The 20,295-nt window shown below is 57.0% G+C and overlaps 1 protein-coding gene across 1 annotated transcript in view; it reads right to left on the reverse strand.

Moving 5' to 3' along the window:
• The window catches only part of LOC147217040 (trinucleotide repeat-containing gene 6C protein-like), a 45,505-nt gene extending 26,748 nt beyond the window's left edge, over positions 1-18,757 (reverse strand). The window contains exons 1-3 of the mRNA XM_086175369.1: positions 12,768-18,757; positions 10,844-10,865; positions 3,092-3,424 (exon numbers count right to left, since the gene is read on the reverse strand). Of these exons, the coding sequence (XP_086031495.1) occupies positions 3,092-3,424; positions 10,844-10,865; positions 12,768-12,830 (418 nt within the window). The 5' untranslated portion in view covers positions 12,831-18,757. The remainder of the gene's footprint in view (positions 1-3,091; positions 3,425-10,843; positions 10,866-12,767) is intronic.
• Positions 18,758-20,295: the final 1,538 nt, after the last annotated feature.

Consider the following 20,295-nt stretch of genomic DNA (forward strand, 5'->3'; position numbering starts at 1 on the left):
CTCCTTCCCCGCCTCCGGCCAAAGGATAAACCAGGTCAAGGGCTTCCTCGAACATGCCGCTCCTAAAATAGCTCCCCCTGACACCTCTGCATGAAAGGTCCTTGTGAGAGGGACGGTCGGCCCGGCGAAAGGCGGCGCGGGGAGGTTAGAATAACGGCAAAGCTGACACGCATGCAGAGGCGGCGCTAATCCACAGCCTGTCCCGCGCAAGCCAGGGTATTAGCGAGCTATGGCATTGTTATCGCAGAGGCGGAGAACACATGTGCCTCGGCGCCTATGGCAGGGGCGGGGGGGGGCCGGCGGCAAGTCACAAGACGGAAGAGAGGGAAAGTGAGAGCTGAAGATTTGTGGTTAACGGTTAACTGAATTTAATCGTATCCTAGTCACCCCAGCCTTGTGGGGATTCCCACTGCTCTTTAATGCATCATCAGCAGGCGCAGAGGCCGCACGGGTCTCATCTGCACACACACTCCATAGAACACGCCGGCCTCACCGCCGCGGCACTTAACACGCCCGGTGTGTTGTTGTTTTTCCCCGTCGGTTTTAATCGGTGACACTCCTTTGCACTTACCACGTACGGTGTCCGTGCAGAATGTCACACCGTTAATCTCCATGAATAAGAATTCAAGCTAAAAGAGAGACGAGTACAATTCAAAGGCTGATTTCTAGGAGAATACGCCTCCGCCAAAACTGGCACTTCCCTGTTACCGCTGTTTCGAAAAGGCTCTCCGTCAGCTCCCGCTGCCTCTCATTCCAGCACGATACCGCGTGCCAGCCGGGGCCGGGAGGCCACTTGTGTACGGCCATGTTGATGTTTACATTGGGACCATCCCTGGAGCCGGCCTCCGGCTGTACAGTGAAACCCAGGATGGGACATGATGAGCGAGGGGGGTGGGGTGGCGGCGAATGAAAGCAGCTTTTAGAGTTAGCAAGCTGAGAAGCTGCAGAAAAGGCCGCTGCTGAGTCAGGACGACCCGCAAGCTAAGTTGGCGCTGCGTTTTAAACGACCACACGAGCTGACCAAAAAGATGGGTGGAAGTGCATGAAACTACAACGCAAATAACCAAGTAGGCAAGTCAAACTAGTCAGTCCGACACTCGCAGAAGCCGTTGCCACCGGACACGTCAGTGTGGACTCTCAGGCCCTCCAAGGTCTTCTTCAGAAGAGCTCGGCGACTTTCGGTGTTGTTTCAGTGACACTGTACCTCTGGCCGTTCGACGTGCCGACAGACAGACCGTCGTCCCGTGCAAACATCATACTAGTACGATGGCAGATGTGCATTTTCCGGTCCGCTTGAGAACCGATACGTACGACAAAGGTGAACCTGCGCTCACCGCGGCGGTTCGGCTCGGGGTCGGACCGGTCCTCCGACCGGAACCCGACGGTCCCGGACGCGTTCCCGGCCCGCCCGAGTGCTGTCGAACCAGACACCTCGTCGCTGCCTTCTGCTCAGGCTCCGTCCATGATGGGTTCACCGCCGCGGTCACACGGCGGGCCGATGCTGTGCTCCGAGTAGAACTGAACGTTTCATTTCGGCTGACAGCAAATGAAAGTATGCACCTGAAGGCAGGACGGACGCCAAAGTGTCTCGCAGCAATACGGCCCAGAGCGTAAAACTGGAGAAGCTGATAATCCCGTCCCAAGAGAAGTCCAGTACAATGTTACTCAGTTTTCAAGGAGGTGCTTTTTCAACCGTTCCACTCCAGAGTCATCCAAGCTGCTTGGAAGCGTTCGGGACGATTTGCCGAAAGCCATTAGAAAGGGGTGTGTTTCTATGTCGATGCGTCCTGCCTGAGAGCAGCGGCGGGCCGCTGTGGGCGCTCGCCCAGTCACCCGGTCCGTGTTGGGGGTTAGAGCGCTGCCGAGCCGGTCCTGAGCTCGGCGAGCACAGCAGACCTGCCAGAGAGGGGAGGAGACGAGCGGCAGCTTTTACCGTAAGCCATGAGTCACTTCAGCCCACAGTGCTGGACCTCTGCCACCCTCGCTCTGCTTTTCCTTTCCCTCTAACTGGTGTTTCTCTCTGTGCCTGCCGAGGCCGGCCCGCCGAGGTGCCCGGCCAACCGGCGAGCGGCGCGGAGCTCCGCCTCTGGAAGGGGAAAGGGGCCGGTCGGCAAAGCCTGAGGAGTTACAGAACGATGACGGCGAGGGCGACGGAGAGAAGACGGAAGACGGGGAGGGACGACGCACGCCGCATCTTGTTGCCATGGGGACAGAAGTGCATTCAAACAGCAGGAGAGGGTTTGAATGACGTTCAGACACGCGGCGGTATTTGTTTTCCTTCCCAGACAACAAAAAGCCAAATGCCCCGACGGCGATTTCTGGAGTCCACCGTCCTGCGGCGGCGGAATCTTTTCTGAGGAGGAAGCGGACCCCGCTGACGGGGACGGACCGGCACTCAGGAATTAAAAACCCGGCCCCCGTCCCCCCAACACTCTCCCCACCTCCAGACGGCCCGGGGCAGAGTAAACCCAGCGGCAGCGGGCCAGACGCGGGGGAGTTCATGCCGCAGGGTTACCTGCGGGTTACCGGGGGGGGAAACACACCTGCATGCCAACAACACGCCGGGACCTTCATACGCAGCTCAGAAACTCACATTCCTGGGCGCAGCGCAGTCCTGTCCAGCAGCGGCTCTTAAGAAAGGCAGAGAACGCTCAGCTAATGCAATAAATAAATCCGCGGCCGGAGTTTTCTCTCTCGGCTGGTTCGAGACGATCGTTTTGTCGGACTATCACCGAACACACGGGGATGTCGCGCCGATTCTTTGGTGGCGCCGAGAAGGACGAAGGTGTCGCGTCTGAGTGTTCACGGGAAGAGAAAGTAGTCGGTGGTGAAATCGCCGACATCGATATCTGCGGATTATCTCCGGTGTCCAGGCCGGGCTTTCTGGGAGAGTCAAACACGCTGAGCTTTTTCTCAATTTGAAGCAAATACAAGTCCCTCTGTTTCATTCCCGTTTGATGTGAGAGGAGGCGAGTTCCCCGTGACCCGCCGGGAGCATTCCTGTCGCACCGTGAATTCAGCGTGGCGCTCCCTGCTCTGACGCCCTGCGAAGGTGAGGTCAGTGAGGCGCCGGCGGAGTGCGGAGGCTGACCTGTCGGCAGGCTCGCGGAGGAGCGGGAGGAGCGTACGGCTACCGCCGCAGGCTCGGCGGCGGCGGGGCGTCCGGCGGCGAGCAGCAGGGTCCCGCAGGGAAGGGGCTGGCCTCGCTTCAGCAGCTGCTTGTGCTCCTGCTGGCGGAAGCGCGGGGGCACCTCTCTGGCCGGGAAGCGCTGCTGGGGCAGGGTCTGCGGCTGCGCTGGTGTCTGCGGCTGGCCTCCACAGGGGGCGCGCTGGCCATCGCCACCGCTCGGGGGCGCAGACGGGGCGACACCGGGGTCGGCGGGGGGGAGAGGAAGGGCGGGGTCGAGTTTGGCGGAGTCTGGCACTGTGGAAGAGGACGGCGGGAGACGGGTGACAAAAAGCAGAGATTCAGGGATACGGGGGTAGCGGAAGCATCTCGCACGAGCACGGCGGTCTGAGCCGGTGAGGAGCGTCACGCCGAGCTATCGCCTCTCCGAGGAGCCGGGCGACACGTACCGTCACTCCTGGCGCCGCCAAGGATGAGCTGGGCCGCTTTGTTTAATAAAAGAAAGGCTACTCGCCGCCCCAAATCAAACACATAAATCACTCGGACGGCTTTTCTTTTTTCTTCCCGAAAAAACAAGTTCCCTCGGCTTCCTCTTCTCAAAGCCACGGTGGCTTTCCGACGAGGAGAACCGCAGCGTTTGATTCGGGAAGGCCGGCGAGGAGAGGGCTATAAATGCGCTGGAATCGCAGTGGCTCCCCGAGGCCGCAGCCAGGCAGCGGTCGGCCTAAACACACGGCTGTTCTTCGGGAAAAACCGGAGGACTGTAATAATCTCCGAGTGTCACTGTAATAAACTCCTAGGCTTTGCCAAGACCCACAAGTTTCACAGGCCGAGAGCGTCCGGTTTGCTCAGGCGCAGACCGGACGCGCTCGGCCATTTCATCCGAGGACGGCGGAGCGGAGCGGCGCGTCGGCCCTCGGAGTTTCCGGCAGGCGATTCCCCCGAAGGCGCCGTCCCCCTCGCTTATTAAACGTTGATACTGATGCGCACCGTGCACAGGATTTCGTTTCCCTTGGCAACGGTGTTTTAGCCGCTCTCTATATATAGTTTCTCTGAATGCAAACGCGCTCTAAGCTCTCTTCGGCCGGTCCGGAGGGGGTCTGCGCCGAGCTGAGTTCGCCGTTTCATCCTTTTGCGACATCTCAGCCCGGCAGCGACCCGCCTCGGGGTCGATGCTTTTTCGCCGCTTCGGCGTCACAGGACGCCACCGAGGCCGTAAACATCCGAGAGAGAGTCGCTGAGGACTGAGTCCTCAGTTGGCCGCCATAGTGTAAAGCAATGTGGAAGCGGGGGGTCAGAGGTCGCCGGTAAGTCAACAGGATAATCGGCCGGGGGTCACAGAGCTGCCGCAGGGTCACATGCATTACGGACACAAAGCACACTGGATAATCGCCTCAGTACATTTCATTACATAATAGAATAAGCCGGGGACCTAGAATGTATACGTGCCGCAGAAATGTTTGTTTACCGCCTGCCTTTAGCACCTGTGTTCAATAGACGCCGGGAGAGAAGGATATCTTTGTGTGGCCTAAATGAGTTCTAAAGAGCATTGCTTCACCGTCGGCTCCCGGCCCGAGTGTGTGCAGCGAAGCCATGAATAACTCGTGCGCGTGTGTGTGTGTGTGTGTGCGTGCGAGGCCGGCTGGACGCGCACAAAAACAAAGAGTTATGTAATGCGGAGGCCCAGGCTGAGGGGAGCGGGCAGGATTGTGTCTGAGGGCGCGCAGACGTGTTTGCCCAGAGAGACGTTGGAAACACGGCGGGACCAGAGGTCCAGGCGACGTCGATCCGGCTGGCCTCGCACCCGTCGGCCTCTCCGCCTCCCCGCGGCTCAGGAATCCGGGGGAAGCTCTAGAGCCGAAGCTTCTCATCGGATTTCTCTCCGTCTGCTCGGTTTCCTCTCGGCGCTAATACCGGGCGCCTCCTCCCCTTCCCTCTCCTGCACGGCCGCCGACGCTCCGAGAGCCGCGCGGGGACGGCAGGCCTCCCTCCCCGTTTTCAGAAATGAACCGCACACGAAACGAGGTGCGCTGCGTTGTATAATAGCCCCGGACGTGACTGATATACAGTTGGGACTGCGATGCGTGACGTAGATTCCCTCTGGAAGCTCGGGGGGAAGGGGAAGCGAGCCGGCTGCTCCGCCAGCCAATGGGAGGCCGGACAGAAAGAGAGAGGGAGGGCGAGGGCAGGAGGGAAAGGGAAAGCAGACACGCCGAAGGCAGCGATGGAGTTGGAGCGGGGAGGGTAGGTGATGGGGAGAACAGCCCCACAGAGTCCCCACCCCCTCGCCGACAGCACCGTGAGCTACAGTCTCACTGCCGGAAACCAGCTTAGGTGGAAAGCCGCTTACAATTAGAACACTACTTGCCCAGAGAAGGCGGCGCCGCTCGCAGAGGAGTCGTGGGGCGATCGGTGAAAATACAAATAAAGGAGTCGCGTCGAAGCCTCCGGCAAACGGGAAGCGGCGGCGTGGCGAGCGGGAATCTCGCAAGTCAAGAGTTTTGCGGAGGAAAAAAGTGAAAGGGAGTCAGAGGAGATGAGAGAAATCCTCTCCGACATCCTGTTTGCAAAGAGGCGGTCCTCAGCTGCGCCGCCGCACAGGAGAATTCCCAGTTCATCAAAGATGCAGATCAAACGGTGGCCTTAAGGCTATGTGCGCTTCACTCGCGCAGAGATGTCTCTTTTTTCCAATTTAAAAAAGAGAGGAAATTTCTGACAGAGGATGCGAAAGCAGGCTGGGATCGCCGCTTCAGACCGGATTTGAATATCGAACTGTCCGGAGCGTCGCCGGGGCCTCCGGGCGGGCGAGCGGGGCATTGGTAGCGCCGCTCCTCGGCACAAAAACGTGACCTCGAGGACGACACATCCTCCTGTGTGCATCTGAGTATCTGCTCACCCTCGGCGGGCCCTCGGCCTCCCGCCGGACCGGGCCGTGCCGAGCCAAAGGACCCGGGTTTCGGGCCGGGACAAATTCAAATGCGCCGCCGAACACCGAACCAGAGCCGACCTCAACCTCCGTCGGTTCGACCGCAGCTCCGGCCGACCCTCTGGAAGCTCTACTCCACCAGTCACATCGACACGTCCAGAAGTTGCTCCTCTGACAAACGAGACTCTGGCACGTCCACGTTGGACAGACGTCACGGAGCAGCAGACCTGAGCGCCACAAGCCGATGAGATGAAGGGGGTCTTTCAGAGATCAGACATTAACGGAGACCCCAGCACGCATTGGCTGACTGACAGACTTCTGATATTAGCCGTGGAAAAGGAAGGGTCCATGTTCAAAACATAAATAGAATAATATGAGGACGTTACAAGAGGTGCATTTTGGTAAAGTACTTACTTTACCCAAATTCCATCTTTGGATGAATTAATTTAGTATTTTCAGGCCGTGTAACCTTGAACTGAACAGGAAGGGTGTCGTTGCTTCCTTGATGTCAGTGAATGCTGCTGGTTTGAGGTCGTCATGGATTCTCCCCCGTGTGTGTTACTCTGCAATGACGACTGGCCTTGTAAAAGGAATCCCAGCCGATCAAGCAGCCCGGTACGGGCCGTGCCGAGCGACACGTCCAACCCGATCGGACTTTCGTCTCGGGGCTTTATTTGCCCCGACAGCCGTGCTCACGCTGCCGAGCCATGCCGATAGCACAGAGAGCGCGAGCGCATTAGCTCCGCGCTGCTAAAGAAGAGCTAACAAAGTTCATTTTGAGGGTGATCCTGGAGAATCGCGGTACTTTATTCTGAAAAGCATAGAGAAGTGGGCCACCGGTGTCCGAACCCGCTGGGTCAGCACCTGTTTAGTGTGGAACGGGTGACGACTGAATAAAACCCCATGTGAAGGCGAGGGGAGGGAGGCCTGAGTGCAGAGCTCTCCCTCCACAGCTCTTCCCTCCTGTGGTTTCAAAATGTAAGCGGCATGCCTCACAAGAGACAGGGTGGAAGGGCTTAATTAGAAGTGAATAAATACGACACTGTAGTTAAGGGAGGGGCCCTCCCTCTGAGCAGCACGCACTAAAATCACATTTAAAATGACTCCGTGTCTGTCGGCGCGGTATAAAAGGATCGGAGAAACACCCGTCACGATGTAGGTCATTAGAGCGTCGCCGCCTCCTGCACTCCAGGAGGAGGGATCTGCGCTCGGCTCCCCTCAGGACCCGTACGGGGACGGCCGGGGTCGGACCGCCGCCTCGGGTCGGCCTCTGCCAGGTCTCTGCCAGGTCTCTGCCAGGTCTCTGCCAGGTCTCTGCCAGGTCTCTGCCAGGTCTCTGCCAGGTCTCCGGACGCTCTGTTATGATTTAGAGCGAGCCATGCGTGAGACGCTGCGGGACGCCTAATCCACAGAAACACCGGACAGGGCGCCGCGAGCCACGGGCAACAGATACTCTGTTCACAGCTAATTCTTCAGGACTGTCACTTCCAACTTTTATCGAAATCAAGGAGCTGCACTTTGAGGCACTTTTGGTCGAGCCCGAGAAGTCAGAGCGCTTGGCGGGGCCTCAGATCAACACCTGTACTGCTTTCACTCCAGCCTCGGGGAAAGGATGTGGAGAAGAGGCGGCGACGATGACAAGAGCCAATTCCCCCGATCGCACTGCAATTTACGACGCTCCAACACAAAGCGCGGGGTGTAATTAAGCGAATGTGGGACGGCAAATTAATCTGTTATGAAATTACCGCCGTGAAACAACTTTATAGTAATGTTATCTTTCATTGCGCGGCGTAGCTGTTGGTCTTGATGACATTAACTCTTGCACAGCTTGTTGATGACAGCAGAGCCCGGTGGCTATTATGATGTTGGCACTGGCCCTTATAGTTGCAACCACCCCTGGCTCCCTGGGGCTCCCTGGGGCTCCCTGGGGCTCCCTGGGCTCCTGGGGCTCCCTGGGCTCCTGGGGCTCCCTGGGCTCCTGGGGCTCCCTGGGGCCGAGGGCCGCTTGAAGGTTCCAGGAGGACAAGTCCCGGCTTCCTCTCCACATGCCGGATCGGTGCACACCCTCGCACAGACCTCGTCGTCCAGGGCGCCGAGCCTGATGGGGAAGTCGGTCTTTCACGCCGACGCAGCTCCAAACGTCCCGCCGCTGTGACGCCAAATGAAGTCGGCCACGTTTAACCCCGGACTCACTCTGCTTCACCCTGCGAGCGCAGGACGCTGTCCTGGGGACCCTGTCCTGGGGACCCCGTTCAAAACACTATTTAAGAGTGAGACCGGAATCAGAGAAACTATTTGTCCCCGAGGGATGATTGGAGGACTGAGATGGGTTTTCTGGAGCTTCTGGGGTCACATTCACGTTACATTCCTGGAAGGATATTCGGTCTCCTCAGTAACACGACAACTGAAAGAATTGAGAGATGTGGGCGTGAACGAGAACTTGCGGGAGTCAGAGGAGGTCCAGGTGTTCCTCGGTGCTCGACGTACATGTAAGGAAGCCTGTCGAGGATTCCACTGCAAGACCATCTCTAGTAGGCCTGAGCTTTGACAGTAACTAATATCTATCCACAAAACACCCTTTGACTCCGTAAAAAGGATTGGTAGACCATCGATAGCCTTTTCAAATGAATTCGATAGGAACCGTGATCTTTGCTTATCCGCGGGGCTGAGTGTTCCGTCCTCGGAGCGAATTATCATTCTAATTCTTACCACTGTATCCCTTCAGGATGGCTGAGTGTGAAGCAGCCGATGGTGTCGCAGCTGTGTCCTGGTGCATCATCCCCTCCCTGGTGAGAAGGTGAGGCAGACCAGGCTGACGGCAGGAGGGACCCCTCGCCTCGCCGGGGCAGCGCTTTTCTAAACAACGTGTCGAGTCGCTTCTCCGATCTTCACCAACACAAAGAACTTTCTCCAAGATGCACTTTTGAGCCGAATCGCCGAAGTGGAGAATATTTACGGTGTGCTTGTCCGTCCAATCCACTGGGTGCGTGCGAGTAGTTATCCATGACATGCAGGCTGGTGAGGCCCGAGGTACGTGTGTGTTTACACCAGCGCACAGCCTTCATTTAGGTGTGTGTGTGTGTGTGTGTGTGTGTGTGTGTGAGGGGACCAACTCAGTGAGACTGCGTGTCGTGAAGCGGGCCGGCAGAAATATCCCACAAAGGGCCCCCAGCTGTGCGGCAAACAGGAAACCGGAGAGCGTCCTCTGCTTCTTCTGCAGCTCAGCTCACTGCCGCCCCTCATCTTTGCGCCACTACGAGCTCGACGGTTTGTTCTATCTATCGCTCGGAGCCCCTTCTTCCTGCTGTCGGTCCCAGGGCGGGCCTGCGCCTCAACCAGGAGCTGCTCCGGTGTTCCTCTGGTGTGTGGAGACCAATACCGGAGACCTCCTGTGTTTATTCAGCTTCGGCGGCGGCCTGGTTCTCCTAATTAGCTCCACGGTCTGCCTCCGTCAGTGCATTTGTGCAGAGACAGAATCCGCGGCTCGTTGCTTGTTTGAGGTGACTCCGACGTTTTCCGCATTACTATAGAGCAACATTAACCTTCGTGAATACAAACAGATTCACAAAGAGCTTCCGTCGGTTTTCGGTCCAGCCTGGAGGGCAGTAGCTTCAGTAGCTGAAAGAACCCGGAGCTGCAGTCACACAGTGAGGCGTGTCGGCTGCGAGGCCAGTGCAGGGCGACCGTATGCCGGGTGCAAGGGTTGGGACGGTAAAGACAGTGAGGACGGTGAGGACGGTAAGGACGCGGTTGTTCACGAGGAGGTCCAACGAGCCAGTCAAAGGGAAGAAGATCACGGTGAAACCAGGTCACGCCGCGATATTGTTACGAACAGGAGCCAAGAAAATAATTATGCAGATTTCAGGCTGGTCGGAAGGAGGGGGTAAAAAAAGCTCGGTATATAGGTCAATTTGTGGATGCAGATAAGAGACAAAGAAGCCTGGCACAGCCAACCCAGATCGCGCTCATTAACGCGGCGGTCGGCTCTGGACTCGGGGGCCCCTCCGTGACATTACGGCCTCATTATTTCAACGTTCGGGGAGATGGATGGGGTCAAGGTGCTCAGAGATGCTCCTAGAAGAAGAGAATGCAGGCAGGAGTACCAGCCGCGAACTGACATTTGCGTTTGTCAGAAGACGTCCGTTGTCTTGTTACGGCAGGATTTCACCGCACAGAATATTAAACCCCTCTCCGCTCGGTCCTGAGCGGACGGGGGTCCCACCTGCTCTCCGGCTTTGGGGGTCACGGTCAAAGTTGGTGTGAGCGGCTGTCGGAGAGCAAGCCGGCCAAAGACACGCTCCCGCAAAGAAGTGGCTTCCGAGCCGTCCTCGTTTACCTGTCTCTCTTTTCCAGGTTTGTTTTGTGTTTCTTGCTGCAGCGGTCTCTTCTCTGAGATTCTCCCTCAGCCCGACACCGCCAGCTAAGACTGGGGAACCCGCCGGGAGGTCCGGGAGCAGCCGCGCCATCCTCATGCGGGCCGGCTTCAGGTTTGACACAGGTGAACTGGCCGTGGCCACTGCCCCCATTTCTCCTTATCATCTAACAACAGAAGCCAACGCCGCCAGCGCCGTTCCGACGGAGAATACACTCTGGGTAGAAAGGTCGTCGTCCCCGAGCATACCGAGACGTCGGGGAATTGAAAAGATGTGGAATTTCAGACTCCCACACGGTCAGCGGTGCCGGGGTTCGCAAACTCGCGGGCAGCGAATGCGGCGATAATTCAACAGTTTTCCGCCGTACGTGCCAAACCATACGTCGTGTGTTCAAACACAGGAATACGCTGGGCTTACCTTTGGTTATCTGTTCTGTGGCCTGAAACAAGAAGAGAAGCACAAATTAGAAGTCAGTTCTTGTATCGTGTGTCACAAAACCGTGGCCAGCTCTGCAACAGGCTGGCCTGCAAACAGCAGCAGGAGGCTCAGACCTGGTCTCCTTGCTTCTGAGTGCAGCTCTTGCCCATTGAAAGGTGTGAAAATGTTATTTGGAAAGAAAACTTGTTCTGCTTTTATTCTGCCCTCGACAGGAAAGGTCAGATACGATCTGCGGGCGCCGAGAGCCGAGCGCGCCGACGCCGAGAGGAGATGCGGAGGTTCGACGGCGCCGAGGCGACGCAGACACACTGTCCATCTCACAAGCACTTTCATCAACATTCATTTGACACAAAGGTTGCTTTCCTGTGTCTTCTCTCAGGCTCTGCGCTGACCGAGTCTTCTAGATTTTAAAGTCCACGTACTCACTGAACATCCCGAGGTGATGTTTGTTTTGCCGAGACAAAAAACACGTAAGCGCGGTTGGTTTTCATTGGCAGACGGAGGCACGCGTGTTCCTGAGAGACCGACCTCTGGACACGGAAACTGCTTTTGTTGAAGCAACTCTGCAAAGCACGACTTCACTTTGATGAACGTTTACCTTTAAGGGTCGGGAGAAGACACGAGAAGACGGTGTCTCCTCTTAACGGGCCCAGGGAGCGCAAATGTCGGACCGAACAGCAACGGCATGGTGACGGTGGATACGAGGCGTCTGAGAGAGTGTATTCTGAGCAGCAGTGGAACAGCGTGTCCCCTGCCGGCAGGCCGATGGGCCGATGGGCCGGCGGGCCGAGAGGCCGCTACCCTTCATGAGCGTGGCTCCCTGAGCTGCAGGCTGGTAGCACGCTGAGCTGAGGACAGTAGGAGCACGCGAACCACCGGAGTGGAGCTACATTCCCCCGGGAACCCTGGCTGAAGGTTTGAAGGTCTAACAGGCCGTTTTGGGTTTGTTACTTTCTGCCAAATGACAAAACAATGTTTAGAGCACCATTGACCATCCTGGTTCCTATTAGTTCCCGGTGACTGTCTGCCAGCCTGAGCCCAGCAGATCGATGTTGTGCACCACAATGCATCGCTGAAACACTGCTCGCGGTCACCGCACTGCCACACTCAGCGGAGTTTGCCGCTGCCCCTAATGCTGCTACTGCTGCTGCTGTTAATGCTAACGCTAATGCTGCTAATGCTAATGCCTCTGCTGCTAGTGCTAATGCTAATCTTGCTGCTGCTAATGCTAATTCTGCTGCTGCTGCTGCAGAAACAACCGGTGTCTCACCTGCCGGTGCCGTGTGTGACATGCTAGCACTTCATGCAATAACTAGATCAGGGGTGAGAAACCTACGGTCCGCGGGCCACATGCGGCCCGTTGGTCTTTTCAGTCCGGCCCACCAAAGATTGGTACAGAATTTATACTTGAATTTATACTTCAATAAATGTAGGAGCTCAAACAGGAGATGGTTTCATTTTTGGAGCTACTTGAGAATTTTCCTGAGCTGAATGACACCGATCGGCTTTGTGATTTAGCCCTTAATGTGGACATACGGACACACATGGATGAGTCGGACGTGAAGCTACAAGGGAAAAAACACTTTGTGCGTGAAATGCGAGCAAACATCAGAGCCTTCAAAACCAAGCTGGTTTTATTCTCAAAGCAAACGTCGGACGAGTCTTACATGTACTGTTAACAAATGCGTTTTTTTTTTTTTTTTTAAATGCATCGTATCTTGCGGTGACCCGGCCCGCCTGTCAAATTTTAAAAGTCGATGCAGCCGCTGAGCCAAAAAGTTTGCCCACCCCTGGACTAGATGACCAGGAACGCTAAGGATAGAGTTTCCATACGATGAGCCGTCGGGGGGCTGGATGGAAACCACAGCGACCTGAGAGTGGACGTGTTTGCTCAAAGGCTTACCTTTTTCTGAGCAGCTTCCTTCTTTTTCTTCTCTTCTTGCCTTTTCTTTTTCTTATCTTCCATCAAATGGTTCTCCTGTGTTTGGAGAAGAAAAGGGAGGGAGACAGAAAAACATGATTTTAATCTCAAGCAGCTTCATTTGAGGGAAACGCGGGACCGATTCCCGTGGGCGTCCGGTGAATCTACATCACGAGATCGCAGTCAAACGTCCGCATGGCAGATTGCGGGTTCACGGTCTCAATCCTCCGGTCCTGAGCGGCACGTCAATACGACATTTCAGCCAAAACAAACGCTGAAATGGTTTGTTTGTCGAGGTTTGTGAGAGCCTACGGCCAAACTCTGTAGTGTATGTCCACAGCTGGAGCACTGACCTCCTGCCCAGATTGCACATCTTCTGATGTTTTGTCAAAGTTGTCTTATCCTATGTCTCCAACACCCTGCTACCCCTCAGAGCAAGGGTCCCCGGCAGGGCAGGCGCCCGCTCCGGTCCAGAACCGCCCGAGCTGATCCATATCCAGGGAAAGAAGTTAAAACGAGAGAGGGAGAGCCGGGGGGGAGGAAGGAGAGGCTCGGCAGAGTCAAGCGTTTGAAACGAGTTCTGTGGATGCACGACGTGGGGTTGAACCCTGAAGTCGGACGCCATCGCCTGGGAACCAGACCCCCCCCACAAAGCCCCGGTGAGCAGCGGGGGACCGACAGCGCCCCGAAAAGCATGGCACCGCTAAAAGCAATCAGGAAAAAGGGGGCCGAGGAGCGTGGAAGGGCTCGACCTGGCGAGTATCATCAATTGAATTCTATCTAAGAGGCTGTGATTAAAAACCTACTCCGGGCTGGGAGTGTGTCACAACGCTGCGGTTTATTAAAGGACTCGGCCGGACTCGCCGCGTCTCCGCAGATTCGGAGTCTCACACATGTAGCAGACGCCTTCCGTGTCACGCATGAGGCCAGGAATGGGATCGCTGCCGCCGGCGCAGCACAGCTTGTGTTCGGCAGAGCGGGACGCTCCCTTTTTCACTGTGTCTAATAAAGGTGGCGGCGGAGCTTCGGACGGCGAAGCCTCCGACCCGGCGAGGAGCCTCGGCCGGGGAAGCCTCCTCAGACGCTTTGATAAAAAGCTCACTCTGCTGCTCCACCTAAGCAAGATTAAGCACGGGCATGATGGACCCTCCATATGCTTTTTTAAGAGTTCATTTGGAAACAAGTTCCTCTTTTCATGACTTATAGATGAGGCTGTCTGTGAAATAGGACACAACGCTACATCACTTTAAGAAATGTTTGCCACAGAAAAAGAGGTTCTCCCAAAAACAAACAAAAGCCAGACGTTGAAATCTCAAGTCAGGCCTGAAGAGAATCAAACAAACGTTAACTGGCTTCAAATGAATTAGAATATAAAGCAAATTTCAATTTGGGGAGTCACAACTGACCATATTATATGAACTTAAACTATTTAACACACACACACACACACACACACACACACACACACACATGCTTCACCTCGCATGGTCCTTTACCATACGGATGCCTTCAATGAACAAGGTTTCCCTGACCTGCGCCCGTGCACTGCAGCCGACTGTCAGCAGGCATATTCACGGTGGAGGACGGCACATCTTTATTCATATAGATATGTAAATATTTATTTAGATTCTTGCAGGTGATCTGAATTGATGTGTTTATAAGCTTGCTGAGAGGAAACTCCCGGCACAGACGGACTTATATCCATATCAGTGAACCACCAGCAGAGGTTCGACCCATCCTCCAAGGAACGCCTCCACCAAGTGTTCTTATTGGACGGTGTTCGGCGAGGCTGGAGAGCCGGCGGAGGTCCACCGTGAGGGACGGTGGTTCCTCATGAATATGAGCGCCGCGCATGAATCGCGTGTTACTTCTGTGCAGCGTACGGGCGAGGATACGTGCGATCGTGCTAGGGGCTAATGCCACATGTCGCGAGGGACCAGGGGCTTAGGGGGCCGGAGAGGAGCCTCCGCTCAGCGTTCACGCCCCCCGCCAGCTATTATCTGCTCCCAATAGAAGGAGTAATCCAGCTTCTACCCACAACAGGATCACGGCCATGACCGATCCGATTCTGGATCTCGCTGTATGAAAAAGTCCCCCAAAAGTGCAGTGAACCGAACACGACCTGCACCAGACCCCGGACGGAGCTACACTTGAATATTTTCTATTTTTTTTTTTCTCTAAGCGTGACTGCACTACCCTTTGAGGCTTTGCATAGACTTCTTGGTGAGATGTTAAAAAAAAAAAAAAAAGGAATAGAAACGAGCCGTGTGTTTACAACATGAAAATACCACATGGCTCCAGAGGCGATGCAAAGAGCAGCGCGCCGCAGTGCGCGCATGAACCCACGCAGCGCAAACACAGGCCGCCGCCGCCGCCGCTTCCCCTGCATCGACACGGGACCGTCGGAGAACACGTCATCCGTAGCCTCCTTCGGCTCGGTTGCAGCACGACGCTGTGACTTGGTGCGCGCCGTAATGTTGAACCTATGTTACTTTTTCTCCATGAACGTCAGTAAAGGGTGATGAGCTCCGGAGTCTCTCCAGCAAAACCGTGGCAGGAATCCGAGAACAATTTCACAACGGGAATTAAATACGCTCGGACATTTCCGGAATTTAAAGACGTGATGCTATACGAAGCAGACAAGGAGTCAGGTTAGTCCTTCGTTGTCGCCGCTATTTCTGCAAAATAGCCCCATAGAAAACGAGGGTTCAGTTTAACCGGTTATGAAGCGCGTCGAGCCGACGATTCAAGCCGCTGCCCGACCAACGCACACAGGCACGTTCACCCAGGTGAGCTGGGAAAAGATACCAAGTTTTTCCACGTTCTCCCTGCGGCTGACACGGTGCGTTCCATCGCCCGACACGCCGACTCCACGCCGAGGAAGATATAACGATCGCGCCGGCAGTCGGGCGCCTTCAAGATGACTAACTGTCAAGAACAATTTCCAGAAACTCATCCGAAAATCTGGATAAATTCACGCCGCAGCTTCCAATTAGTGAAATCAAGCAATTAAGAATGGGATGAGAGCCGCTGACAGTGAGAGGTTTCTCTCTGCCGGAGCGATCTTGGCCCGAGCGTCGAGGCAAAGCGAAAGGAAGATCCTCATTATGCCGGGGACACACGACCAACACCGCCGCCGCCGCGCTAAATATAGCTGGCGCTTCTCCTTTCAAAGGCAACATTAGAGTTTGCGTCAGGCAGGATCAGAGGATAAAATGGAAGCTCCGGTTAACGTGACCTGCTGTCTGCCTCCCATCTGGATGAGGGGGTTCCAGTATGTCCGCCTCGGGCCTTCCTACAGACCTGCTGCTGCAACTTCACGGCGCCGGGTCACAAATGTGTCCGTGAGCGGAGCAGATTATTAGCCGGAGAGCCTCCTGTCTTTGAGTCGCAGCTCGGGTTGAATAACTAGCAGGGCTTTCCTGTCAAAATCCCAACAGATTATTATGGGCTTCTTCAAAAACATCTACGGTCCAACACCACGCTGTAGGTCAACGGGAGGACCTCGGCCCCCCAACAGGAGAGGCGGAATTCTTCACTGCGCTGTGTCCTGATGCTTTGTGCACCACTTTGACGGAAGCCACTTTAAACACATACGTGCTACCGTTATTATTATTATTATCAGCATCATCATCAGAGATCACAATTACACCTCACTTCCCTTCACGTGTACGAGGCCATCTTTCTATAATTAACTGCAACACGACCAGCGGTGCTTCAATCTCCAGGTAACAGGTCTCAGAAGGGGGGGGGCTTTTCTCATTTTGGAGTCTCTGTCACTTTCAGCGAGGACTATTCAATTACACATTACTGGCTTTCTAAACGCATCTGTGGAGACGAAGGGAGCTCGGCTTGGGCATGACAAGTAGGCCTCCGAGTGTGTTACCAGAGTGTGCTTCCTGCTCCGAAGCATCGAGAACCCTTCTCGAGCAGCACCGACCTTGGTTAGAATGAAGGGCAGCCTCTGACAAAGTGCTGCCTGACTTGCACGGCCAGGTTTCATCCTCCGCGCCTGCGGCGCTCCTTCTACTCCGAGCGGCATTTTGATTTGACTTGATGGAAACTCCTACGTGAGCGGCGGCCATCTGCAGCCACCGTTGTCTTCTTCTCGTCAACATCTACATCCGTGAAATCAAAGCCTCCTCTGGCGGGCGTTTCCTTCGGCAGACTCTCCCGGCCCCTCGTCTGACATGTAAAACCTTCGCCAAAGTTCCCCCTTACGGCTGGTTCGGACTCGCGGCGGCAGCCTCCGGGGCGCGGGGTCGCCCCGGGCGCTGCCACGAGGGTCGGTGTTTGGAAGGTGCTCTGCGGCTCGTGCCCCAAACACATCACGCCCCGCCTTTCCCCGGCCGAAAGCAAGCGTGCCCGTTGAGACGCAGATGTCGGGAGGAACATCTGGCCGGCCGGGAGGATTACGGGCCACTGACGCTGAAACTGGGTTTCGCCGGCGTCCGAGCGACGGCGGCGCTCCGAGCGCACAAGCAGTCGAGCCATGATGTAAAACGTAACCGAAACCTCAAGGGTGGGCATTTTGTGAAACGTACACTCGGAGTAGGTTATATAAAGACACGGTTCACATAGCAGGGGCTGCGAGGACGGCGAGGGCTGCGAGGGCTGCGGATGCGGTGTGATTCAGTGTTTACTTGCAGCGGCGGCAGGCTGAGCTACATCATGAGCAGCCATTTATAGCAGGGAAGCACCGCTCACGTCGGTATGAAGGACGCAGGTCAATGAGCTCAGCGCCGTTGTGGAATTACGCCGTGCTGTCAGAACAACAGGATTAGAGCTCGACATCCCTCTTAAAACCAAACGCTCTCCCCGCCAACAAAGGAGGGTAAATGGACAAAAACAAAAAGGCAGACCAGGAGCCGGGGGGGGGGGGGAGACACCTGGAGAGGCGGACTGAGGCAGGTGTAGGTCCGCCGGAGAATCGGCCGGGGACGAGGGGGAAACGGAGCGAGGGAGGAACACAAATAGCACATCTGCCAACATGTAAATGCCGAGCTGCCCCACATTGAGGCGGGAGGATGAGGGGGTTGCGATTGATGAGGCTGAGGGTGGCTTTGAATGTATGCGCGAGAGATGGGGGAAGGGGTTCTAGACGGCAGTCGCCGGGCACGGAGCCAGGAATGCCATCGCTGTAAGCCAAACAAGAGCACGGAGAGCCGCTGGGAGAGCGCTCGCTCGCTAGCAGCCGCCGCCGCCATGGCTGTGCTCGGCGCGCACAGTCGCACGGGACGCGGGACCCGTCTGGAAAAACGGACGCCGTCGGTGTCGCTAGCGGACGGGGGAAACCAGAAACACGCACGAGAGGGCGAGCCGTCGCTCAGGCATTTACATTTGTGTCCAAACCTGCTGGGTAAGCAGTGCCTGTGCTTTGCAAAGAGGATTGCACTCTAAAGTACTTGAAGCTATTCTCAGTGTGGTCATGTTAATGCTTTCTGACCTGGGGCTAAAGAGAAACTTATGTTGCACTCCTGGCGCTCTCCACAGGCCCTAAAATAACTTGCGTGGACACACTCCAAAAGCACTGCCTCCAGCCACGGTCAGCTGTCTGCCGACAACGCCGGCCGTGACGGACAATTTCTCGGCGCAACACAAAGAAAATCCCACATTAAAATCTGCGTCGACTTCAAGAGCACCACTGCGGGAGTCTTTCAGATGTGAAAGCAGGTCGTAGCGCCGAGCCCGCCGGCGGCTCAGAAAATGGAACCGTCCGATGATTAAATGCGCCGGTCCTGTCCAAATACGACCCGAAAGCCGGCACGCCGCTGAGAAGAACCTGCCTGACCGTGGACACGAAGAACAACGGCCATAAAGTTCTACCCCGGAGAAACACCTGGCAAGTGACGGCCGGGTCGTCAGCAAACCACAGCGTTTCCGCCCGGCGTCTCCGTCGGGTTTCCTCCGCTGAAGCGTCCGCTCGACCCGCCCGAGCCGAGGAGGACCCGGCCAGATGTTCCGGGCCCTCGGACTCGTGACCCGAGCTGTAGAGTCATCCCAGCAGTTGGTGGCCTGGTTTTGTCGGCGAGCCCCCCTCTGGCGCCCCTCTGTGAATACAAGCCGGCCCTCTGAGGGGCCCGGGGCCCCTGACCTGCAGGGACAGACCGGAGCGCAGCAGCACTGACGTCAGGGTGCCCTCGACATGGACCAGGGTGCAGACATTTGCAGGCGGCGTGTGTGTGTGTGTGTGTGTGTGTGTGTGTGTGTGTGTGTGTGTGAGACGTCAGGCTGCAGCAGGAGCGGGTCATGATTGTCATGCGTGGGGAGGGACGCTCTGCGAACCGAGCCGCGGTCCCCCCCGCCCCGGGTAAGAGGGGCTCCGGCCCCCGGGACGAGCACCGGGAGCTCCGCCGCACCGACACGCTCTTCGCGGAGCCGTCGACGGATGTTCTGTACGGGGAGGTCGGTCCGGATAGAGCGGCTCCGCGGAGCACCGCGTCCGTCCGCCGCTCCCCCCGGGGCGGCTGCAACCCGCAGCCCCGCGCCGTTCGGCGGCATCGACCGCGTCGGTCCGGTCCGGTGGGGCCGGCCGCCGAGCCCGGTCCGGTCCGGTCCGGTCGGGTACCACGGCTAGCAGAAGGCTAGCATCCCGGAGAGAAGCGCTCGAAACGACGACAACAACGACGCCAAAGCGGGCCGGCCCGGGAGCCTCGCGCCTCTCGGGCCGGCCGGTAAACGGAGCCCCGAAGCCTCCGCCGGTCGGCGGGGCCCGGAGGCCGGTCCTACCGTGAAGCGTTCAGGCGGCTGTCGTCGTCGGCGGAGCCTCTGCAGCCATTTTGTAGTGAGTGACCGGAGGAGCTCGAGCCTAGAATCGGTGGGTAACGGCGGGGAGGGGGCGGGGCTTGGCGGCGCACGTGACCTTCAATAACAAAACAAACTGGCCCCGCTCCCCGACGCCCCGCCCCCCCGCGTTTCCACGGCAACCGAACCCGCCATTACCCCCCCCCCCCCCCCCGGCGGCCCCGCCCCCGCACGGAGGAGCGTTAGCTTAGCATGGCCGCGCCGCCGCCGCCGCCGCCGCCGCCTCCCGCCGGCGTGCAGCCCGCCCGGGCGCCGGCAGAGGCCGCGCTTTCCCTCCTGCCCTCCGTGGGGAAGAAGCGCCGCACTCGCCGCCGCGGCTCCCCTTCACGCAACACACGCAATTCACGCACATGTCTTACCTCGTGTCTGTTTATGTCATTTGTCACCTCGTCCCTAAACAGAGTTTCGGGTTTCCCGTCGAGCAAACGGCGTTCAAATGAATGGAGCGGTGGTCGGTGGAACGGTGGGGAAGGCAGAGTACCGGTGGGGTGGAGGATGTTCTGCTCTCAGGATTCTGCTCTGCAAGAGTAAGAGACGCTTGAATTCAGCAACAGTTAGACTGAGGGCGCGACCCTGCAACCGCCGGCGCAGGTTAGTGTCACACGCCGAGCGCGACATTGTGCAGCCATTCAACAATAGAGTTCTCCCACACAGACCCACGGGAACGGTCATCATCATCGGGTTGCTCGCCGCCGCCGCCGCCGCC

Source organism: Fistularia commersonii, chromosome 28 (assembly GCF_037954325.1).
Source record: "Fistularia commersonii isolate RoL2024-O1a breed Wild chromosome 28, RoL_Fcom_v1.0, whole genome shotgun sequence".
NCBI classification, from domain to species: Eukaryota; Metazoa; Chordata; class Actinopteri; order Syngnathiformes; family Fistulariidae; genus Fistularia; species Fistularia commersonii.